The sequence below is a fragment of the Kogia breviceps genome, chromosome 10, assembly GCF_026419965.1.
Source record: "Kogia breviceps isolate mKogBre1 chromosome 10, mKogBre1 haplotype 1, whole genome shotgun sequence".
Classification (NCBI taxonomy): Eukaryota; Metazoa; Chordata; class Mammalia; order Artiodactyla; family Physeteridae; genus Kogia; species Kogia breviceps.
The window spans coordinates 34,526,327-34,551,576 of record NC_081319.1 but is presented as its reverse complement, the minus strand read 5'-3'; the positions used below and the strand labels follow the sequence as shown (position 1 = coordinate 34,551,576).

The 25,250-nt window shown below is 42.7% G+C and overlaps 1 protein-coding gene across 4 annotated transcripts in view; it reads left to right on the top strand.

The window, feature by feature from the left end:
• CACNA2D3 (calcium voltage-gated channel auxiliary subunit alpha2delta 3) overlaps positions 1-25,250 on the top strand; it is an 808,785-nt gene that overhangs the window by 640,689 nt on the left and 142,846 nt on the right. For all 4 annotated transcript variants that reach the window (XM_067043906.1, XM_067043907.1, XM_067043905.1 and 1 more), the window contains 9 exons: positions 1,013-1,084; positions 1,342-1,403; positions 2,987-3,054; positions 7,030-7,075; positions 7,235-7,332; positions 8,813-8,906; positions 12,090-12,185; positions 15,740-15,861; positions 18,551-18,631. In XM_067043906.1, coding sequence (XP_066900007.1) covers positions 1,013-1,084; positions 1,342-1,403; positions 2,987-3,054; positions 7,030-7,075; positions 7,235-7,332; positions 8,813-8,906; positions 12,090-12,185; positions 15,740-15,861; positions 18,551-18,631 — 739 coding nt within the window. The remainder of the gene's footprint in view (positions 1-1,012; positions 1,085-1,341; positions 1,404-2,986; positions 3,055-7,029; positions 7,076-7,234; positions 7,333-8,812; positions 8,907-12,089; positions 12,186-15,739; positions 15,862-18,550; positions 18,632-25,250) is intronic.

Below are 25,250 nucleotides of genomic sequence, written 5' to 3'. Positions count from 1 at the left end.
GTTGCTTGCAAGCACTGTAGTTCTCTATCAGCCAGATCTTATTCAAGCTCCTCAAAGGAGAAGAAGAGGGGAAAAAATTAAAAAATAAAAATAAGAAAATAAAAACAAGCCGTGGGGCTGGGAAAGAGCCTTTCCTGACAGGCTGTGGCATGTCAGCATTTGCTCCTATTTCATTAAATGGCTTTCCCGTCGTCTCCTATTGGTGCCCATGACGGCACATCTTTCATCACTGTGTCTGCTGTCCTTCTCTGAACTCACAGAAGGGCCACAAGTAATTAGCAGAGATCAGCCAGGGGTGGGGGAAGGGAGGGAGGCTCACTGTTCCCAGATGGGACCTCCAAAAATCAGATACAGGGTTGCCCTGTTCACTGCCCATCGGCCTCAGCCAGGCCTTTCACTGGCCCAGATTTCTCAGAGTATTTGAGGATGATTCATGCTGTGAAAAACTTAATCCCTGTCTTCTAAATGGTTGGCTTTTTAAAAAACCAAAACAAAACAAAAAAACTACTGTGTAGGAAAATACCCTTAACTTGATTATGTTTTGAAAAATGATTTCTCCATGACAAACCAATACCCTTTTTGAAAAAGTAACTCGTCTCCCTTGCTTCTTTTTTTTTTTTTTTTTTTCCCCTTGCTTTTGAGTGTTTTAGCATTTGCTGGGGGTCCGTTCTCTGACTCTCAGGATTTGTCAACATTGCAGAGGCTTTTTTGGTCATTGTTGCCCAGAGGTTTACACGAGCACCCCAAATTGAAGTTGATGGTCATTTATTTATTGTTGTTAACCTCTCTCCCCCTGGACAAGAGCAGTTGGGTGTTCATTCTTCTGAAGTCCCACTTCATAGGTCTGAGTGTAGTATGCAGACTTACTGCAAAAGTACCCCAAGAGTCAATGGGGAAAAACTCTGTCATACACAAGCCACCAAATGTGCTCCCAAGCTGGAGGGTGGAAGGTGTCCAAGACAGTATGGTAACCCTGGGAAGAACTAACTCCAATTTTCTTTTATCGTTTTAGTTAAGAAATGCCATGGTCAATAGAAAGACCGGGAAGTTTTCCATGGAGGTGAAGAAGACAGTGGACAAAGGGGTACATTTTTCTCAAACATTCTTGCCGCTTAATTTAAAACAAACCACTGTGAAAAATTAGCTTTGAAAGCTCTATCTGGAGTAAATATCTTTCGCTGAGATCATTTTTCTCTTGTCTTTACTTATCTCAAACAAGATTCATGTAGTACTGTTAACCTGATCATAGTGTATCCATTTATTTTTATTTATTTCTGAAAACTTCACCTAGCAGACTAACCATGTTTTCTTTTCTCTACGACTTTTTTTTTTTCAATCTAGAAACGGGTTTTGGTGATGACAAATGACTACTATTATACAGACATCAAGGGTACTCCTTTCAGGTAGAGCTGACCATAATACATGGACATTCCATCAGACCCATCAGTTGTGTTTGTACAAAACCTGCTGACGCTTTCAGAGCTCATCATCTGAAGATAACCAAACACCCTGCCGAAAGGCCGGAAAGAGTGAGGAAGGGGCTTTTCCCAGGCTGCTTTTGCTTTTGTTTTCCAGAAGGGGGAAGATGGTTCAGGCTCACCTAGGAGAACTCACTCAATTTGTCATGGCTTTGCATCTCATTATGAAGCAAATACGCTTCTGGGGTTCTAACTAAGGGTAGATAGATAAATTCAGAGGGTTACCAGGGTCCTTAACCATCTAACTTGCTGCCTTTTATTTCCATGATCCTTCACACTTGGAGGTAGCATATTCATCCCTACATGTTGTGCTTCCGTTTTAATTTCTCTGAACTGTTCTGTGCTTGTCTGCCTTTGAATCCTGTTATTTCTCTTTGTAACAATCCTGAAAAATGCATTTGCCCCCTTGCCTGCTTTCAGAAGTGTATATGTGGCAGTCTAAAATTTCCTGCTATTAACTTAGTGTGATAACACTTTTTGTAAAAAGTTATTTTGGTAGGGCTTCTTTGTGTTCCTGAACTGGTGCCTTGCAGAGCTAAGGAGAGAAAGAATTTACTAACTATAGATTAATCTTAAAAAAAAAAATGTGGCATTGTTGTTGTATATGGCCAGGGATCATGGGTGGATTCCATTTGGAGCCAGAGCAGTTGATGGAACACATGACTGCTAAGTGGGTTTACCAAATGAAGGGACTGCGTTATCAAAACATACTCTCTGACTTTGGGCAATGAAGGAAGGAGCTTAAATCAAGACTTTTGAGAGTGTGAGAGTGTGAAAAATCTATCAGACAAGGGAGAAGGTTGGGCAGAGAAGCCCACGATAGAGTCATGTGCCTACGTTCAAGTGGCAGTGGAAGTGTTCATTTTTGCCATTGAGAAGGGGTTAATTTTCCCTCGTCCCAAACTCTACAGTCTCGAAAGAGCCATGTGTGGCTGAATGTAGGGCAGGGGTGCATAAGGTGGTAGTGAAGAGCAGGACACGAAGCTCTTGCAAGAGCATCCCAAAAGAGGGCCTGCTAGAAGGCCACACCTCTTTAAACACACTGGAGCTGCCCATTGCTGTTGCACTTGCAGTCAGAAATTACACTGAAGCAGCTGATAGAATCTAAGAAACACCAACACCAATTATAATCAGTGGGATTTTGAAAGTAAACTTGAAAAAAATTGTTTACAGAACATGAAATGGGGCTTCCCTGGTGGCGCAGTGGTTGAGACTCCGCCTGCCGATGCAGGGGACACGGGTTCGTGCCCCGGTCCGGGAAGATCCCACGTGCCGCGGAGCGGCTGGGCCCGTGAGCCATGGCCGCTGAGCCTGCGCGTCCGGAGCCTGTGCCCCGCAACGGGAGAGGCCGCAGCGGTGAGAGGCCCGCGTACCGCAAAAAAAAAAAAAAAAAAAAAAAAAAAAAAAGAACATGAAATGGAAATGTGAAAATGGAAAATAAAGTTCACCTGCAAGTCTATTCCGGTCAGTGTCATGGATTTCAAGGTCTGCTTTGTTTCTCTGCACAGTTTAGGTGTGGCGCTCTCTAGAGGCCATGGGAAATATTTCTTCCGAGGGAATGTAACCATTGAAGAAGGTAAGATGCTGCCTTCATCCATCTTATCCTTTTGTGTGGGAAGAAAGCCCTGAAGCCAGCTATTGGGTTAGCTGAAGAATTTGCTCATCTATCCAACCCTTATTCCAATCCCTGGACATGTGACTCAACCATTTACCCACCTGATGTTACCTTGCTCTCCTAGACTGATTCAGAATGGTGGGACTCCCAACTAGTGATGGCCTTCCTTACGATTTCATTTATTTATGTTCTGCTTTCATCCACAAAGTTGTTGAGGCAACTCATAGGAGACATCCATCCACCAACTGTATTCTCATACATAAAAATTAGTACCAAGAAAAATACGAATTAGTGTAAAAACTCAAGCCCAGTAAAAGAAAAAGAAAAGAGAGGTTTGCGAGCCTTAGTCTTCTACACAGTTGAGCCACAAATTTCACTTGTGCTTCAAGGCAGCCTGGGTCCAAGGGAAATGTGATCATTCAAATGATTTAGTAAGTCAGAAACCCGCACTCCCTGCAGTGGAAGTATATGGAGTCTTAACCACTGGACTGCCAGGGAAGTCCCTCTTCTTGTCTTCATAAAGCACCAGTGCACTGGAAATTCCCAGTAAATGGTAGCAGTTGTTATAGCCCTTTAAACTTTAAAACTGCTCTCACTCCATACTGTCCTTTTCATCTCCCAGCAACCTAGTAGCTCAGAGAAGTTTTCTTTCCCAGTATCACCAGCTCATAGGGAGGAGTAGGTCTGGCCTCTGAAAGGCTTCACTCCCAGAGTGGCCTTGAGTAAGTCACTTGCCCAACCTACGTTTTCTGTTTTGCATCTTGACAGAGAAGGAGTTGGACCAGACCAATGCTCTTTGTGGGTATCCTCAGGGAGTGTGGCCAAGAGTGGGAAGGTCAGTTACAAGCTGGGTTTTAATGGGTTAGAGCTGGTTACAAATGAGTTTGGTGAACTTCCAGAAGCTAGACCGCCTTGTGGCTCACTCCGATGATGCAGTGGAGAATGAAGAAGGAGATTGGAAGTCCCTGAGATGCCAGGTTTCATAGATGGCCTTCTGGTCTACTCCTGAGTGTCCCTGCATTGTTTCATGGGTTTTGGGTTTTGTTTCCCAACTGATTGTGAGATCTTAAGGAACAGGAAGGAGAGTGAAGAGGTCATCTTGACCGGGACAGAACCCAGAGTATGCCCACTGCAGAGATAATCAATCATGTGCTCCCTCTTCCTAGAGACAGGCAAGAAAAAACAAGTAACTTTGTGATTTGGGAAAGATACTCAACAGGATGTATTCTCAGGGATCATTTTTTTTTAACTTCTTTTATTTTCTGGCTCCATGAGCCAGCCACGTGTGGCTCTGTGGATGTCACTGCTCGTGAAGACAGAAAATTCACATCTAAGCCATCTGAGGTCAAGATGGGGAAATAGCTCATGGTCAGAACAGTAAAAGGAGAGATTGTTAATGGATTATTTGCCTCTCTTGTGTTCATTCCCTTAGTCAATGGACCTGACCCTCCATCTTCTCTCCCCCCCCCACACACATACACACAGTTGTTTTGCATTGTTTTTTGGATCAGTTCTTCATTTCTTTAGTCACTATTATCTTCTGTTAGGCTAAGAGCTCACACAGAGAGAATTTCAGAGCCAGCTGCAACCATCATGCAAGAAATTAGTTTGAATCCTAGGCAAGGGGAAGAGTGTCTGGTTATCCACACAAATGAGGTCAGATCTTCCTCTCTCTGTTGGTCCTCTGTAAATAAGAGGGCTTCCAATCCTGCCAGCTTTGCTGAGTGACAGAGCCTGAGAAAAATGCTTCCCCTGGGCTAACTAGTAGAGGGGCTTGTCATCCGCAAAGGCCATGGCTTGATTACCATTCTGCTCTGTTCTTAAAGAAGGCAGGAGTTTCTTGGGGATGGCGACCGCTTCTGAAGGTTGTCCCGTAAAGAATGCTCTCCCATAGAATGTAGGAATTTTCAACCTGCTTTGACAATGGCAGGTATTACAAAGATGGTGAACAGGCAGATTTTGCTCAAAATGTAAGGAGTTGCTACTGAGGCTGAAGGTATGGGCTGTAGTTCTACCTGCTGAAATAGTTTCTCTTCTGAATCTCCTTGACACTTTATCTTTATATATATGTAATACACAGTACTTGTTCAATAAATTAGAGCTTATGTTATTATTGTCAGCATTATCAATCAAACAGGTGTGATTTTGTCAGGAGGATCAAAATCGGAGGTGAGAGTGTTAGAGAACAACCGTATTTCCTTGGTGGCCTAGGAACTCAGAGAGGAAGCAGTCAAAAAGATCTTCCCTTCAGGGTCTCATTGATAGGTCCTATGAAATATAGGCAGAGAGGGCTTTGAAGATGAAGGTTGATGAGAACAGAAACTAGAAATATATTATATAGAGAATTGATATCATTAACCCAGTATTCCAGGAAGGTGAGATCCCAGCTCAGGGCCTCTGCACCTGTGGTTTCTTCTGCTACAAGCACCTCAGTTACTACGTGGTTCTCTCCTCACCTCCTCTAGGTCTTTGCTTAAAGTCACTGTCTCAGTGAAGCATCCTGACTCCCACAGTTAACAATGAAACTCTTTCCCTCATCCCTCCCCATCTCTTGGTACCCCCTCTCCTTGCTTCATTCTCTCTCTTAACCTCATAGCCCTCACTACTGATAGGGTATGTCTTTTAACTTTATTTACTTATCTTTCTGCCACTAGAAAGTAAATACCATGAGAGCAGCAGTGATTTTTGTATTGGTCACTGCTGTGTTCTCAGGACCTAGAATAGTACCTGGCACATAGTGGATGCTCAGTAAATATATGGAAGGAAGAATGGGAGGGAGGAGTAGAGGGAGCAAGAAAGGGAAGAAAGGATGGATGGATGCATAGATTGTCCTAGGGACTAATCACTATTCCATTCAACCCTCTCATGCAGTCTGTGAGTTAGGCACTATTACCCACATCTTCTGACTGGTATAAGTCAAAGAGTTGAAGAAACATTCCCAACATCATTCAACCAGAAGGTGTTGGAGCCAGGATATGGCCACTTGGGTCATATAATATGATGTTCTATATAATTCAGTGCCTACTTCCTATAAAATCAAACAGGAGTGTGTGATGATAGTTCTAGTATTTTGCTATTTATTTTGTACATTTGTATTTGAGGAGGAAACTGGAATCCTGAGTGCAGTAATATACTGTTGGTCACTTGGGAAACTGACATTCTCAAAAATTGGAGTTCCTGAGGTTGTCACTCAGAAGTGTTTGTCTGCTGATGACCCATCAAAATGAAGTCACATGAAGACACAAGGAAAAAGAGTGATTTCACAGAATTAGGGTCTCTTGGGTATTCTATACATAAAAACTCCCCAATTCCCTGCAGGCCACAGTTCTCCTAGCTACCTCTCCAGACTGATGATTCATTTTAACTTAGCATCCTGTATCAACTAGCAATTTTTGCTGGTCAAAAACAGTTGAGTATTGGCAATCTCATATCATTCGACCTATAATTTCATCCTCACAACCACCTGTCATTTAGGGACTATTATTATTACTGTTTTGCACGTGAAGAAAGAGTAAATCAACCTGCTAACATCACACAGGAGTTTAGTGGCCCACCCAATTTCCCAACTCAGGCTGTACTGTACGGGCCTCCAAAGTTGGTGTCTCCACCGTCTTGCTAAGCTTCTCTCCCAGGACTCACTGGTGCATCATTTATCTTCAGGGAGTTAAGGCTTTCCTGGGAGACTGCCAGGGAAAGTTGCAGTGGTGGCTGAGTGAGGTGGACGTGGGGGGAAGGTTCAGCCTAGGAAGAGAACTTGTTTCCTATGTGCAAAGTCTATTTTCTCAGGCAGATATCTTTGGGGTTGATGTCTAACCTTAACCCCCACACCCCATGGCCTTGCCCTAGCACATTTGAAGCACAGGAGAGCATGAGGGGGGTGGTCAGTGCCCCACACAGGTGGTACTTACTCATGATGCTCTTCTCCTTGACCTCCAGGCCTGCATGACTTAGAACACCCTGATGTGTCCTTGGCAGACGAATGGTAAGAATGGAATGATTCTTCCTCAGCATTTGTGTTTATCACCCTCTTTGATTTCAAGTTGTCTGTACTCCCTTGCCCAGTTCTCCTGGTTCAAAGGCAAAGGAAAGTGATGCCATAAATATGTACATGTTCTTTTTTTGGGCCATGTCACATTCCTAGGTCCTACTGCAACACTGACCTACACCCAGAGCATCGTCATCTCTCTCAACTAGAAGCTATTAAGCTCTACCTCAAAGGCAAAGAACCTCTGCTCCAGTGTGAGTGTGCTTCCAAATGCATGTGTGTGTGCCTATGGTGGTTGGACGGTGGTGGGGGATGTGTGCGTGAACTCAAGACCATATTTCCCCTCAGTTTTCATGGGAAGCTTTGCTTTGGCAAAGATGATCAGTCACATTAAATCCAGCCAATTGTCTGCTTCCTGTAGGAACAGGAAAAGGAATGTGGGTTACCAAGAGTCATGCAGAATCCCCAATCCCAGTTTAACCCTTCACATTGGATTTGTCCCCTTACCAAACCATTTAGTCAGGCACCTGAGTAACATGAAAATGTCTCAACTGGGAGGGGACTGTCAGTATCTGCTTTTTTATTTTACAAAGAGAAACAAAGGCTGGAAATAAGACTTGTCTCATCCAAGGCCATAATCTAGGCCTCCTGGTTCTGTTTGGAGTGGTATTGCCACTGTGACATGTTGCTTTTTGCACTGTATATTCTGCTGCCCCTCCTCCTACAGAGTACCCTCTGAGGGAGCTCAGTGAATCAGAAATGACCAGTAGCTCGTGAGGGGGGCAGGGAAAGGGGGGCAGAGAGAGAGCAGCTGCAGGCCTGATGCTCACCAAGTGTAAGAACAGTCCCTGAACAAGCATAAATTAGTTCCAGGAACTAATATATGGATATATGTGTATATATATATCCATATATAGTATGTGCCATTATTTTCATTACTTTGTATATTAAGACTTATATATATATATATATAATTATATATTATTCATTTTATATTTATATATTATCTCAATTTATTCATTGTCTTTTTGATGGTGAGTTGTTTCCAGTTTTTGCTTTTACAACAAAGCTGCACTGTCTTCTTGGCCACCAACTAAGGTGATGAGTGGCCTGCTGTAGGTGATAAAGCTGTAGGGCTTTAGGATGCCTCTGCTAGACTCATGATGTCCTCCTGATTCCTTGGCCTCTTCCACAGAGCTCTATAAAGAATTCATTTGGATAAGGACAGATGTCCTACTTTAAAATGAAAAATAAAAATCTTAGATGGAAGGAATGACAAAATAAGAGTCCCAGAAGTTCTTAAGCTATCATATCCCATTTCCCTTACAACCAAGATCAGGGCCCTGAATAATTGCAAATTTTGATAGAGGACAGAAATGGGGATGAAAAGAGCAAACTGAGGAGTGCTGCCTTCTGATCTCCAAATCCCAGAGTTGGCGTGCTGGTCTATGGCATGAACTACTAGATGGGGAGGGAAAGTAGAAAACTGAAGCGTGAGACACCCAAGACTCTCAATTTACTATTGTCTCATCCAAATGCTTTGGGGGCCCTTGTATTGCAGCATATCAGGTGTCAGAACTGTTTCATATTTTCAGCTGGTGGGAGGTTAACACAGGAACACACCATAGGAGAAAGTAGCCTGTAGATACTGTAAGATAAGCCCAGTGAGCACTTCTCATGCTACAATTTGGGGTCTAGCCAAACCCATCTTCTCAAGTCTATCCCTCCCAACAGGTGATAAAGAATTGATACAAGAAGTCCTTTTTGATGCTGTGGTGAGTGCTCCCATTGAAGCCTATTGGACCAGCCTTGCCCTCAACAAATCTGAGTAAGTGGTTGCACGTGTCCCCCTTTCATGGCCATTTCCCCACAAGCCGTCCGAAATATGGTTATGGTTTAAAGAACTAAACTGTTTTAGGAGGCTGGTGTTAAAGTTCTTTAATTTTCCCCAAAGCTCCAAACCACAAGAGCTAGAGCAGATTAGCGGCTCTGGCTTGGATGGCAACTCCTGGGTTTGACATATAATTTGTTTGAGTTTTAACATTACATGAAATTTGGTATGCTGAGGTAGGGTGACACTTCCGAGAGAGAGGGAGGCGGAAGGAGCATTTTGCTTCCTGCCCTGCCATGGCTCCCTCACCTTCACCATCTAGAGGGAACTTGGGATCTAGGCCAGGCTAGGTTGCGAGGAGGACAGGGAAGTGAGAGCTCTATTTCATTAGGGTGTCAGATATAACCCTGCAGTTTTATTTCTGAAGTGGAGGATGTAGGGGGAGGAGGGCAGGCAACAGTAGTTGTTGTCAAAGACTAAGGTGAGAACTGCTTCAGTAGTTTATTTTTAATATTAATACTAGTATTTTACTATTTTAAGTAGGCTGTTAACAATTAAAAATAAGGAAAAAATTATTCCTTTTTCCTTATACCTTCATGTCATACATTATTCAGTTCTCTCTCCTTTTTTATTCTTTATTAGCTCCTTTCCTTTTTTTTTTTTTTTTTTTGTGGTACGCGGGCCTCTCACCGTTGTGGCCTCTCCCGTTGCGGAGCACAGGCTCCGGACGCGCAGGCTCCGGACGCGCAGGCTCAGCGGCCATGGCTCACGGGCCCAGCCGCTCCGCGGCATGTGGGATCTTCCCGGACCGGGGCTCGAACCCGTGTCCCCTGCATCGGCAGGCGGATTCTCAACCACTGCGCCACCAGGGAAGCCCATCCTTTCCTTTTTTTAATCTTCCATTTTGTATGTTTTCCTATATCAGGTCTATTATTCATTCTGTTCTCATTTTCATTCATTCATTCATCAAATATTGACTGCATGTCTGTTATGTTCCAGGCACTGGGCTAGGTATTGGTGAAATCGAGGTAACTCAATCAAACACAGTCCTCACCATCATGGTACCTGTGATATATAGTGTGCTATATGATTAAGAATTATGATAACTGTGAACGAAAATTAGACATGTAGACAGTAACAAGACCTAGAGTGGAGATAGAAGACAGGAAAGGCTTTTCTGAGCAGGAACTAGTTCAGGAGTTCCCTGGGAGCATTCCAGGGAATTGGAACAGTATGTGCAAAGGCCCTGAGGTGAGAGAGTATTTGACATGGTTGAGAAATTTAAAGAAGGCCAACAGAACTGAAATGTAGAGGGTAGGCTGGAAGATGTCAGGAGACAAGGGTACAGTAGGGCCTGGTGGTTCAGGACCTTGGGAATCAGATTAAGGATTTTGGATTTTGTACTTAGAATATTGGAAAATCATTGAAGAATTTTAAGAACGACATTTTAAGATTTTAAGAAGGAGATGATCAGATTTGCATTTTTTAAAAAGACCCTTCTACTGCTACGTGGATAATAGAATGTAATGGGGGTAAGAAAAATAGTCAAGGCTCCTACAGCAGTTCAAGGGATTTGCCACTTGGACCAAGGCAGTGGCAGTGGGCACAGAGAGAAGGGATGTACTTGTGGCATGCTTTGGAAGTAAGACCCCCAGGACTTGGTGATGGGTTCGTGGTGTGAGGGGAGGGAGGGTGAGCTGTCAAGGATCATTCTCAGGTTGATGACATCAATACCTGGGTAGATAGTGGTGCCGTTTCCTAGGACAGGAGACAATGAAGAAAGAGTAGGTTTGGGACTGGACATGGCCAGAATTCTTTTCTCGACATTTTATAGTTAAAATGACTCCTAAGCATAGATGTAAGGTAGGCAGTTTAATACATGAGTCTGGACTCCCAAAGATATAACCAGTCTCATTATATTTGGGGGTATCCTCGGACTGCTTTACCTGCATGGATCTTATTCCCTGGGAGGTTTGGAAAGAGTCAAAGCCTTTCCTGTGATTGCATTCTCTAGTGGAAATGTTTCTTTTAGGTTCTCATGAAACTCAAAATCCTGTGGAAAGATTGCTGATTCACCCCTAACAGATGCTAAAGATTTCCAAAATGGTAGCTTGCTGTGTAGTCCACATCTGTAACTGATTGGGCAGCCCGGCTTTCCAATTTGGTGTAGGCTACAAGCAGAAACAAATGCATAATGTTTGTTTTTATTCATCCCTTAAATACTTAAAGGTAGTATTGACCACTTTGACAACCATCAGAGATCAAGTAACTAAATTATCTTATACTGAAGATGACATGGATAATGCTTTGAATCAAATTGCTACTAGCATCTAGGGCAGGGAAGCAAACTCAGGAATCAGTATTCTCTTCATATTTTTTTGTAGAATAAAATTATATATTTGTGGAGAAAGACCATTTGCTGTTTTTTAGAAGAAGTATCTACTGAGAAAACCCTGAAGAACATGTTCAAACATATAAAATTTGCCTTGAATGTTGAAAATAAATCTTTGGTGAATTTTCAAATGAGTTTTCTTTGCCAAGGCTGTCCTTAGAGTTCCTATGTGTGGCATCCTGTAGGGCTATTTACAGAAGTCATTTCTTTACTCATCCCTCTGGGGTTGGTGGTGAGGATAAGGCCTATTCTTTAGTAGAAGTTACCAGTTGGTGCCCCCCAAATGGTGTAGAATTCAAGTCCCAAACATTTCCAGGCTGTGGGATACTACAGACTTGAGTCAGTGACTCAGTTGCTTCTTTTCACTAATGGCAGATTCCACTAATGGTCTCAGAACCAAGAACAGACTTGGTAGCATCAGTGCAAAAAGCTAGCTCTAAGGCTTTTTTTCCTCTCCTTAAAGTTGGCCTGCTGTTTCTGAACTTGCACCCAGAACCTTGAGATAAAGGTGTGTTTATTTAGCGGTCGGGATGCACTTATTTCCTCATGCTGCTTTTTTGGTCATGGACTTCTTACATTTTCTGGCAAGAATTACCACAAAAACTTTTGTAAGGAATTAGAGTTGTCATCCTGTGTGTGCATGTGTGTGTATGTTTCTATAATTTCTTCCAAAATTTCAGGCTTCAAGACTGTTATTTCATAAAACATTGCATGAGTCTTAAAATGCAGAAGCCATTATCTGCTCACTGTCTGACAGAATCCCCCTGATTCCTTCTGCTCTATTTCAGGAATTCTGACAAGGGTGTGGAGGTGGCCTTCCTCGGCACTCGCACGGGCCTCTCGAGAATCAACCTGTTTGTTGGGGCCGAGCAGCTCACCAATCAGTAAGTAGGGAGCTCCTGAAGTGGGACAGTGAAAGGGAAGCTTATACCATTTATTGATTCCACAAGCAGTAGAAACAAAATTCAGGCCACCCCAGGCCTGTTGACATTTTTCCTCTCCGTTCTACCTCGGGGCCCGCAGTGTATGTGTTCACTTGCCCATTGTTGGCCCTTCCACGACTCTGTGTTTTTCACGCTTGTTGGCTTCTGTCCACTGTCCTGGAGTCCTCTCCAGCCCTGGTGAGTCATTTTGCTCAACTCTGGATATGGTGTGGCTGGTAGGGGAGCAGCCAGTGGGAGGACTCACTTACCTCCTGACAAATGACTGGAGGGCATTCAGCTGTCCCGAAGCTCTGCTGAGGAATTCCTGCCTATCCCGAGAAGCAGTGTTTCAAGTCTGGTGTTTGTTTGTATACGTTTTAGTAAATCTCTGTGCCTCAGCTCGGAGCCTGACGGCCTGTAGAGCCCCACACTCGGGAGCAGGCATTCTGGTGGCTCTCGGGTTTGACAATGTTTCCTTGTTCTTCTAAAGAGACCCAGATGGACAGTGGGCAGAATGTCACCAAGTTCAGTTCCCAGATGCCTTTTAAAATAAATAAATAATTAATTATTTTATTTTATTTTTTTTGGCTGCGTTGGGTCTTTGTTGCTGCATGCGGGCTTTTCTCTAGTTGCGGCGAGCGGGGGCTACTCTTCATTGCAGTGTGTGGGCTTATTGCAGTGGCTTCTCTTGTTGTGGAGCATGGGCTCTAGGTGCATGGGCTTCAGTAATTGTGGCACACGGGCTCAGTAGTTGTGGCTCGCGGGCTCTAGAGCGCAGGCTCAGTAGTTGTGGCACATGGGCTTAGTTTCTCCACGGCATGTGGGATCCTCCCAGACCAGGGCTCGAACCCACGTCCCCTGCATTGGCAGGTGGACTCTTAACCACTGTGCCACCAGGGAAGCCCTCAGATGCCCTTTTAAACCACTGCTCGTCCCCTGTGTCTGTCTTCAGAGAGCCACAGGGTCTTAATTCTTCAAATTGGTGTTTGACCAGAGCTGGTGTGAGCCTGGGAAGTCTTTCCTGAGCCCATCAATATGTTTTCTCAATTTCTTTTCTCTGAAGTAAGAGACATTATTAGGCCAGGGATGAATGGAGCCTGAGATTCAGAGAGTTAGCAAAGTGTGTGTTTGTGATTCCAGAGGTTACCATGGAACCTCACAAATCCTGACCTTCAGAGTCCCTGAGGTGGGGGGAGGTGGGAATAACCAAGGCACAGGGTGGCCACCAATTTGAGAGGGGTTGAGCCATCAGGAGCCCAATGAGGAAACACTCCTGTCCCATTAAGCCCAGCTTAGCTGTGCTCTTGTGTCTCTTAGATGAGGCCCGGACACCCACCATATGATCTTTTAAGACCAGGTCTGGTAAGTGGCAGATCCATAGATTTTTGGATGTTTTGTGAACTGGCTTTTAATTCCCATCTGAGGACTCTTTCTTCCTCAGCTTCTCAGATTTGTCATTTATGAAGTTGACTATAGTTGTGACTTGATTCTTTTCAAGTCCTCTTTACCCCTGTACCCCCAAACAATTACCTTAACAGAAGGCAAGTTCTTAGGAAGGACTAGAAGTGTTGGGATACACATCACCTTCTCCTTTTAGGACCCAGAGAGGCAAAGGGAGACACAGGAATAGACTTTCTAATGCTCAGAGAGAAAAACTGTTGTATGTTTTGAGATTAAGACAAACAAACAAGAAAAGTACTAACAGCAACAAAACATAGCACCTTGCTAGTCTGATATACAGGTGATTGTGATGGATTTGAAATATGGCAGGACCACACTCAGGACTGCTGGGATGTGTACCTGGTTCACCTCACTTGTTACATCTGAAGAATGGGTTAATGATCTCCCTGGTTTACTGTGAGGATCAGAAAGCCTTCAGATGTGAAACTGCTCTGGGAAGCTAAAAATATCTACAACTATGAATTCTATTCCTTGTGACATTATTGTGACTCAAAGTGAATACTCATTGGTTATCTGGTTGGATGAAACAATTCTTATCTTCAGGAAAATCCTATCATTGATTCATGTAGAGGCACCTTGACTTCCATTGTCTTAGGGTCTTATACCTGTCTACCCACTCCAATCAAATGATATTTGTTGATACCCAACTATTTAGATGCACTCTATTTGTCAGGACTAGAAAGGTTTTAGAATGTCTATGTGGTTTTTTTTTAAAGAGAGCATACAAGGAAGAGTTCAAAGTATTGGTGATAGGTCTGGATAATATAACGTTCCCATCCTAGAGCTATACTATCATCAGGCTCCTACACTGAGATTCTATCTCCTGTCCCCACCACCTGCTTTTGGAATTAGATCCATTATAGTTCATGACCTCTGTAACCTGCCACCGTCCCTAATATTAATGTATCCTGTGCTTTCAGTGTGGCCTTTTGGAGCACGTGTACTAGCACACATAGCAACCTGTGATGTCAGCCTCCACCGTATGGTTACTGCTCTCCTCCTAAGTCCAAAGTCAGTCCTAGGACAGTTCTAAGTCTAAGAAATTACCACTTCACAGCTTCCATTTAAACCATAGAGAATGAAAGAAAGTCTTGGGCTTTAAGAATCCCATATATTGGGCTTCCCTGGTGGCGCAGGAGTTGAGAGTCCGCCTGCCGATGCAGGGGACACGGGTTCGTGCCCCGGTCCGGGAAGAACCCACATGTCGCAGAGCGGCTGGGCCCGTGAGCCATGGCCGCTGAGCCTGCGCGTCCGGAGCCTGTGCTCCGCAACGGGAGAGGCCACAACAGTGAGAGGCCCGCGTACCGAAAAAAAAAAAAAAAAAAGAATCCCATATATTTGTGTGAGCCACTTTCAGTTTACTTAGCCCCTTCACACATGGTGTTATGTTATTCTGATAGTATCGTGGTAAGTATAATATTATTATTCCCACTTTGTAGATGAACAAATGGGGCTCAGAGACTCAGTAACTAAGCCAAGTAACTCACCCAAGATCATTCAGCTCTGCCTAAAACCTAGACCTGTCTCACCCAAGACCACAACAGCCCCTAGTATCGAGAAGTAAGAACAGTCCTGTTTGGCTGGAGGGTAGGAAGGGAAGGAAAGAAGCAAAGATCCCCTTGTGGACCCATTTTACCTCCTTTCCCCTTTTTATAAGAAGAGAGAGATCTACCTAAGATGTTGATCCTCTCAAGGATATGTATCTATGTGTTTGGATTTTAAGGCAAGACAAAGCTTTCTGACTACCTTTGGTCTTCTGGTGTGATTTCTGGAGGCTTTGTTTGCTTGCTTCAGATGCTAAGACTATTAGTTCACTAGATATACTAGGAAAAATCATTTCACCCACTGGAGTCTGACTGCCAGGACTCTACAAGATATTTCTGAGTAATCTGGGGTACACAATGTTACACAGGTCCTCTCTGTACTAATGAAAGCAGGTTGGGGTTCTAAAAGCCAACACTATTTTTACCCAACAAAAGCTGCTGGCATACACTTGTGTCTGGCTTTTCCTTGCTGAGTGGTGCCGTGCTCTTCTTACTCTTTTCTATTTCAAGGGACTTCCTGAAAGCTGGAGACAAGGAGAACATCTTTAATGCAGACCATTTCCCTCTCTGGTACCGAAGAGCCGCTGAGCAGATTCCAGGGAGCTTTGTCTATTCGATCCCATTCAGCACAGGTGGGTGCCGTTGTTGGAGGCTGGCTCTGTCCCTTTGGTCCTGCTGGCCTGGGCATTGCGTGCAGAGTATGAGGGAGCAGCCTGGATGCTAAGGGAGCCAAATTCAGTCTTGAGAGCCAATGTTGAATATTGGCCTAGCTCTGAACCAGTGACCAGTTCCATAAGTGTTGCTGCTCCAAATAAAAGGAAGCTTTAACTTAACCAGACTGTGTTAAAAGCATGTCAGGAAGCAGGACTGTTATCTTGTACCATGTGGAATTTGAATACAAACTTCTTAATAGATTTTTTTTTTAATCTAAAATGTGATCATGGCCCTAATTATAGAAAATTCATGCAGCCATAACATCCTTTGCCAGAACCATCAGCAAGTCAGATCACTCTGGAGGCCCACAATTCCCCATCAGAACTGATTTAAATCAACACGCAAGAGTAAGGACTAAGATTTCCTATAGCCTCATGTTCTCCTGACAGGGAGCTGCAGTGACCAATGAGAGGCACGAAGCCAATGATTCCTCCAGTCTTAAGGTTTTACGATATTACAAAAAAAACTAAGGTCACCTCCCGCCAAAAAAGAACTGAACATTACCTTATTTCAACCAGTTTTAGAAGCAAGACAAACTGGAAAATCTTTTCAATTGTCCTTGGCTTTTTCTTGTCTCATGCATCTGCTATTTTTGGTGCTCATTCTGTGTAAGGCTCTGTACCGTGCATTGTAGAAACTTCAGAGATGAATAAGACATAGTTCTATAAACTTGGATTGCTCTGGGCAGTTCAGTATATACTTATGTTTTATATTAGGGCCTTTTGTATTAATCTCTTGCAAGCATTCCCAAGTCAACCCTAATGGAGACTCTCTAACGCTTAGTGTCAAAGCCCCTCCCTGAGTTTTGGCACTTGCTCATTTCCGTGAATGAAAACATCTTTAGAAATAAGGCTTTCAAAATTTGTGGAAGATATGTTGACAAGAGTTGTCTAATAATTATTTAAATGGACTCATTAGGAAGAGGGTCCCTCATTAATGAAGATATTCAAGGAAAGGCCAAGTGTTATTGTAGAAATTCCCTCCCGAGGTGGGGTTTTAGAGGTGATTATCAGTTAGGTTCCTTTAAGGACCAAGATTCTTGGAGTCTGTACTCCTGTGGTGACAGGCCTATGTTTACCCATGGCCATGCACATACATGTGTTCTCAAATATAAATTTCCAGGTACTAAGGCTCTTTCTTTATGTGTTTATCTGTATCACATTTCATTGCTGAAAATATCAACTAAGAGACAGTGGACTTTCTAATTCTACTGCAAACCTATCAATAATAATGTATTCTTTTATCATGCAGTCTCATGGTACTTTCTTTTTCGTAGTCTTCTACAGAAAAAAATAGAACTTAGCTTGCTAGATCTGGACAGGAGCCATCAGATTATCCAGAAGGGCTTTTTCCCAATACTGGACAGAGAGGAGGAGCTATGGGTAATGAGAGCCTCTCCCAGAAGTGCTGTGTGTGCGTGTGTGTGTGTGTGTGTGTGTGTGTGTGTGTGTGTGTGTGAGATGGCTCCTCGTGTCAGTTTTCTTTGTTATTATTCACCATTTTTCCTACAAAGAATTATGTCTGGGAAAAAATTCTGATTAATTAAGGCTGTTGTCTAATTGGTTTTTGGCAGTTGGGGTGTTCACTGAACTTTCAATGAAATCGCATAATAAAAAAGGAATTTACCTTGTTCATGGTAAAGTTATGGATGACATAATATCTTAGGAGATTTCATGGCCCCTTTAGATTTGGAGAAAATGTTAAAAATCACGACATGCAGGTGTTGTGGTAGAGCTCTCCCTCGTTTTTTTCTCCTGTGTGTTGAATACCTGTACACACTGGAAAAGAAGCCGGTTTTTATTACAACTTAGACTCGGGCCAGAAAATTCTTAATTGCTTTGGTCATAAGTGTATTCAGATTCAGATCTGCCTTCTCCCTGATTCTAAATTCAATTGGATTCCATTCAGCTCACATTCATTGAACCTTTTAAAAGGCAGGCACTGGACTAAAAATTATTAACTATGGGCCTTAAGAATTTGTGCTCAGCGTCTTTTAATTCATGAGTATTAGAAACATTGTTAGTAATTAAAAATCTCTTTATACTAATACCATATTGTTATCACATTAATAAGAGTTTGGGGTAAGGATTGCATTCCAGCTCTATCCCTGTTTAGAATGGTTTTGTTCAGAAAAACCTGGCTTGAAATTAGAATTTTAGAGATCAGTAAAGTTTTAACCAACAAATCAGAGCTAAAGTTCTCAACTCACTGTAAAATAATTTCAAAACTTTATCTCAAGCAGCTCTCCATGGCTATATTTAGAAAGGCAATATAAATATGAAAACTGACACAAGTAAACACTGATATTAGTAACCACAAATTTTTTAAAATATGGTCCCTCCATGGTGGTTAATAATTTTGAGTGAAGCGGCTGGACATTACCTATTGGGTGTGGTCATAACTTGGTGCAGTGATTCCTTCAGCTGAGAGGACCGCCAACCTAGCACCTATCGCCCAACAGGGCCGACCAGCTCGGAGTTCTGGGAAGCAAGCCCCAGCACAGTCTGCAGAACTGGTGACTGCAAACCAGTACCATCACTCTCTTAACATAAGCTCTATGACTATCTTCATTTTTGTCATCGTGTTTTGTTTTGTTTCTTCTTACAGGAACAGTCAACAAAAGCAATGTGGTAACAGCAAGTACCTCCATCCAGCTCCTGGATGAACGGAAGTCTCCTGTGGTGGCAGGTAAATGATGGATTTCAATCAATGAATATAAAGTAAACATGGTGTCCATTCATCATTTGTCAACTACTTCCACGTATCAGAAACTTGGCTTTGAAAGGTAAAAAACATTAAAAACTACTTCCTCTTCATCTTAGCGTCATCTCCTCCAATCCAGGGCTCTGACAGCTGGTTGAATTTGATGTAAAAGCAGAAATATTTCCCAGGATTTTATTCTTAAACTCTGAGCCAGTAAGAAATTGTCGGTACGTGCAGAAGATCATTTTTTCACAGTAGGTGCCATGAACACTTAAAGTAAGCTCCAGATCTTCCACTTCTATGTCATTAGGATAACAGGGGCCATACAAGGAAATTGTGTCTTTGTTTTAGGCAAATACAAGCTGAAATGTGCACCTCTCTGGAGAGCGTGAGATTTTCATCACCCTAATCCCCCTGAGTGATTAGAGTTAGATGTATCTATAGGTGCTGGGTTTGGGACCAGGAGAAAGCCAAAACATTTTATGATTGAGTCTTGAATTGTCAAAGAAACCCTGTCTCTGGCTTTTCCCATCTCTCTCACTCTCAGGAGTGTCACTAGATTTTTGTGGCTGGCTGGCGGCTTTCACTGGTGGCATTTGGCCTAAAGGACCAGAAGCTGCCACAAGCCCTCTTTTGAGGACAGCTGCTGAGAAAATGGAGCCTAAGAGCGTGTCTGGCACACTGTCCATTTCTGATAAATAATTGTTGGAGCCTTTGGTTGACGGATGGGTGAGACATTCCAAGTATCATCCTGATATTAGCTAGATTTACCAAAGGGAGCCATTTTGTTTTCAGTAGCCTCTCTCAGTAAGTTGTACTGTAGGGTGATCTTGAACATCAGCTTCTGTGGTGGCTCCACACACTGTGAATATTTGTGGGAAGGAATTCAAATGGATCAGACATGTTTGAAGTGGTTGTTCTTTGGCTAGGAAATATTCCTTTTTCTCCCCCACTTTATTTCTGATATAGCCTATACATCATAATTGTATTCTCATACATTAGGAGGGATTGAAAATTTGGGGACAGTTATGCCTTGGTTATTCCTGGGTTTTTGGGTATAGCAAGGAAGACAGTCTTATGTGTCCGACCTGTAAGCTCATCTTGAACTATGCAGACCTATAACTAATCAGCCAGGAGATAAGGACTGTGAAAATTCAGGGCTGCTATTCTTACTGTCTCATGTTCCTTGAGGAAAATAGGAGACAGGATCATTTAACTCAGCAAGATTTATTTTTGCTTAAAGGTCAGCCTTACTTGCCTCCAGGCTGACCCAGCCAGCTAGTTCTGGAGGCATGTTATCTCCCTGGAGTTGGGGCCACATGCAACAGCTGATAACGACATGTTCTGAACCAAACTATCGGTCTGTTTGAAATTTCTTTCTAAAACCTTTTCCTTGAATTTCTCATTAAGTCATCATGAAGGATGCTCTGTTTTGGCCCTAAGATCACTGTGCCCATCCTAGCCCCATCTGTCCAAGTTTACAAACTGTGTGCTCAGATGTTTCCAAATGGCTTATATTTCATAAATGTCTATTTGGCTGAGTATGGGCAAAACATGGACTCAGCCTGGGCACTGTGTCTCCAGTGTGGAGAAGACCATAACTTTTCCAAATGGTGTGCTTGTCTACTATTGAGTTTTACAGTTGGCCAGAGACCACAGGCAAGTCATGAGACATGGTTGGCCCACCCTGAGTGGGTGGAAGAGAAATATTCCTGTTTAGTACTACTCAATATGTGTCAACTGGTGCCCATTTTCAGAAGATAATTACAGAGCAAGACAAAGAAACAAGGTTATCCAAGGAACTGTATTTAGTCCTTACCTTCTAAATCTGATGATTATTAATCTTCTTTTTTAAAGTGGGTCTTATAGACATAAGATAAAACAGAATTGCTCAGTTTTGATCTTGAAGGCTGACATGGATGCAGCACTGTGAAGGCAATGACTTCAAAAGGACCTTTATGTCTCCAAAAGCAGAGAGTCCTCTTCAGAACTTCCCCCAAATTTCATTGACTCTGACTCACCCATCATGTCACTGGGTAATTAGGTTAGGTCACTTTCTTCTGTGTATTCTCCACAAATTAAGTAGACATTGTTTACTACTCTAAAATTTAAAAGCCCATTTTAATTGGGGAAGAAACCTTGTTTTGGCAGGTGAAGATGAATAGGTGTGCAGGCTTTTCCCCCACCAGTGTATTTCCAACAGCAGATGGGATACAGTCAACTGGCAGTAATTTGGGGTTTCAATGAAATCCTTGTGTTAAATTGAAATTTACCTAAAAGGAAAGGTGTACAATTTTGTAGTTTATTATCAAGGATTACTTTGAAAAGCCTGCACTGCTCCCAGATCTGGTCTGGTGTTCTCATGTTCATTGGCTACATATGTTTGTTTGGGATAGAAAGTTTCTTGTTTTGGTTTTGTAGTGTGTGTGTGTGTGTGTGTGTGTGTGTGTGTGTGTGTGTGTGTGTGTGTGTGTGTGTGTGTGTGTGTGTTATTCTCTTCTTTCTCTCTTTTTTTTCTTGTTTTTTTTTCCAAACAAAAACATTCGGATAGTCATCTGTCAATGACATCTTTGAAGAAAGGGCAGTCAGTCAGACTGGGCCAGATCCCATTTATACGTCAGCCTCTGTGCATAAATGGGCCCCATACATCTTCTTGGCCTATGACATTGCTTACAGTCCTTCTCTTGAGGAACTTGCCAACTCTCCAGCTGCCACTAGCATGCTAAATTTGCTTAATTGCTTTCCCACTGCAAAGGAAGAAGTGGTATGACTTTCTCTTTGGCCCACCAAGTCTCTTCAGAGCCCTGGAACCTGCTGTGTGTGTCAGGCCCCTAATCCATTTTTCTGTTGTTATTGGAGATGCAAGCCTGGGACTGTAAGGTCCATGTAGGTTTGTCACTTACTCTATAACTTGCTAAATGTGTGGTCTTGGGTCCCTGAAGTTCTATTTGAAATAGGGTTGGGATTATTATTTCCCTCACCTTACTCTGGGTTGATTTGGGGATAAAATGAGAAAACAAACAAGAAAATATCTGGATATGCGGAAGTATAAAATTGCTAGGATTTGAGGTGGCCCACTTTTATCTTCAAGTTGGCAGTATACCTATGCATTCACTCACTCACTTATTCAATAAATATTTCCTGACCTCGTGCTTTTGCCAGCACTCTAGATACAAATGAATAATAACCGGGCCCTGTAAATAACAGTTCCTCCTACAGCCCCCTGTCCCTCCCCACCAGAGAACTTTAAAATAGCAGCTATTTTTAAAGCTATGTCTACACAGGACAAGTGAATTGAAAAGCTGAACAGTCATCTAGTAGCTCCTAAAGGTCAAAGACTTCATACTTTTCATCTTCTGTCCTTCACAGCATAACCCGATGGAGTCCCTGGAGCATAGTGCACCCTCAATGAGGATTCTATAAATTGAATTGAACTTGCAGAAACCTATTTGCCCTGACTTAGTTGTCATTGACTTGAGAGTTCCATCAATTACCTAGATCATGGTGTTAATTCTCCACTTTACTCTCAATGGAGAGACCAGGCCCAATAGAACAAGAGTCATAGACACTGTTTCCATCATGCTAGGGTGGAAATGACCTGGAGAAGAAAAGAAATGCATTGAGGGGAGGAATTGAGCCAAGTTGGAAGGTATAACCATGCAGGGAATTTCTTCCCCTCCTTGGGGTGTTTGTCTGACCTTCTATATTCTCCTTCTAGACTCTCGCTCTGACAAATACAAAATACTTAATCTCAATTTTTGATAAGAAGTTCATATTTCTGAATTTTTTAAGTACTAGGTAATAAATTCTGAATTATTTGCATTTGCTTTAAAATGTAAATTTTAGCATATCAAAATCTAAAATCTCTTCTAAGGTGTTCTAGTTTCATTTCTTGAATAAATTGTAAACTCTCCAGAGGCAAGGACCATCCCAATTACCTTTTTATTCCTAGTGCCAAATGTGAGGGCTGATGTGGTAAATATGTCAAAATACTGACTAAGTGACTTGAGAAAGATGGGTTTCATATGTACTTGCTCTCTGTAGGTACATACACTTGCACAGTTTACTGACCAAACAGTAGGAACACAGTACTTGACCAAAACTCTAAGAGAGTCACTCAGCAGCTAAAACTGCAATCCACACGATAGTAAAATGATACAGACCAATATGGATATTTTAAGGAGTGGAAGAACTGTTTAGTGTCCATTCCTAGTGGCAACCGTGTTAGCCCAGTAAGTTGTCCCTGCATCAGCAGATGTCTTTTCTGATGTCCAAGCATCTAACCTGATGCTTAGAATAGTTAATCTGATCAGCAACAGAGATTATATGCATTAGAGGCATTGGTTATAGAAATTAATATTTTAACAGATTTATTGAGATATGATTTACATACCAAAAATTCACCTGTTTTAAGTATAAAATTTAATGATTACTAGTAAAATTGGGGGGGCTCTGATGTGACAGTCTGTTCCTTTGCAGGGAACACATACCACATTAGATCCATTCACTGGGGGAAATTGGAAAATGTGGGTTAAATGGTCTCATTTGCATAATTCTGGGCAGTGTAATGAAGGGGGATGCTTGATATTAGGACAAAGGATCTCATTTTAACCAGATATTAAGAAAGAGTTAACATCAATGACCATTAGCTATTGTCAGGTGCATGCTGTTTAAACTGAGTGTACTATTTAATATACGGCTTTCCTTAGAATTCGGTAAATAATGTTGCCAAAATGTTCTGGCAAATATTCAGCTTATCAACATTCCTTTGGTGGGATTTCATATATTTGGTATATATGAGTTAAGTAGTATTTAGGAATTATGTGTCAAGTCTACATGGATAAACTTCTAGTTTGTAGATCTGAGCAAAGGGAATGTTTTATCATAGCAGAAATTAATACTTACTGCTTAGATTAGTTGTTCTCAACCAGGAGCAGTTTTGACCCCCAGGAGACATTTGGCAACATCTGGAAACATTTTTGATTGTCACGACTGGTTAGGAGGGGAGCTACTGGCATCCAGTGGGTAGAGGCCAGGCATGCTGCCAAACATCCTACAAGGCACAGGACAGCCCCCCAACAACAAAGGATTGTCTAGTCCAAAATGTCAGTAGAGGTGAGATTGAGAAATGCTGGATTAAACTGACAGACAAACTTCAATTCTTGGTGCTTTCAAATTCAGTGTTTTCCCTTATAGGCTCATTTACAAAAAGATGTTTCATTTCTTCATTTTCTAATTTAATAATTCAATGAATATATATATATAGCATCGACTATGTACCTAATGCTGAGGATACAACTGAGAACAAGCACCCCAGAGGGCATTTTGGAGCGAGTCAGGGGATGTTGATTCATACAGTGAGAGGGCACTGTTGGCATCCCCGCCCTGAGGCTGGGGTGGCAGCTGCCCAGTGAAGACCAATTCCAGCTAAGTTGCTGCCAGTGGAGGGGAGCCTCCATTTGTGTGGGAGGTATAGACAACAGACAAGTGTGGCACGAATGGGAGGAAGAAAGGCAGAAGGGAGGGAGGGAGGGGGAATTTCCGGTAGTGGCTAATGCTCTGTAGAAAATGAAGTGTGGTTGGCAGTAGCAAAGGCAGGGAAGAACACTCATGTTCATACTTGCTTGTGACAGAGGCAATGTTTCTCCAGATTGGGGGAGGATGGGGGCTCAGAGGAGGCCTCCCCGAGAAGGTGACATGAGCAGACACCGCAATGATGAGATACAGCCATTATCCGAAGATCTGTGGGAAGAGCATTCCAGGCAGAGGGAACAAGATTCCAGGAATATTGAATGAGATCCCCCATACATGTTGTGTTTAGATGGACTCTGTGAGACACAAATGAGTTTCTCAGGTTTGGGTGGTATTTACTAGGATCTAAACGCGCAACTGATGGGTAGATGGGCAGATGCCCCAGGGGGAGGTGAGGAACCCAAGGCAAGTCTTTGCTCTAAATGTCAGGTATGAGGTGGGGCTTTTCATATATTTGACATTTGCTTTTTTAAGTTGACTGGTGGGTGCAGTGAAGGGACAAAAGGAGGTCAAGGCCGGTAGGAATGACAACAGCAAACTTCATAGCAATGGATTAGTGATGTAGCTACCAATTATGCTGTATTTCAAGTCTGCAACAGAATCTGAGTTAGAGTTGGCCACATAGAACAGCTGCTCTGCATACTGCGGTAGCCAGTGACAGGGCACACTGAGGATCATTGCTCCAGAAATAAAAATAGCCCAGAGTTTTGAGAAACTGGATCTTCTGGGCTAACTCTCCAGGACACTCACTCCCATGAGCCACTGTCCTTTTATAAACCTTATCAAAAGCCCCAACACATTCTCCACCCCAAAATCAGCTGCAGAATTTTGGAGTTACAGGTCCTTATACCTGGTTTTCGAGTTCTGTATCGGCAAGACTCCTCTTTCTGAGGTCATAGTAGGATTTGGACATTAACCCTAATGTAAGCCAAGGATTTAGGAGTGAGTACAGGGCCATTTCTCCCCTCTTGCTCTGGGATTGAGTTTTCACATTTGTAAAACAAGGTTGATTGGTGCTTTGGTTGGATTTCTAACAGCCTCGTTTCTAAAGATGGAGATTTGTTTCATCACC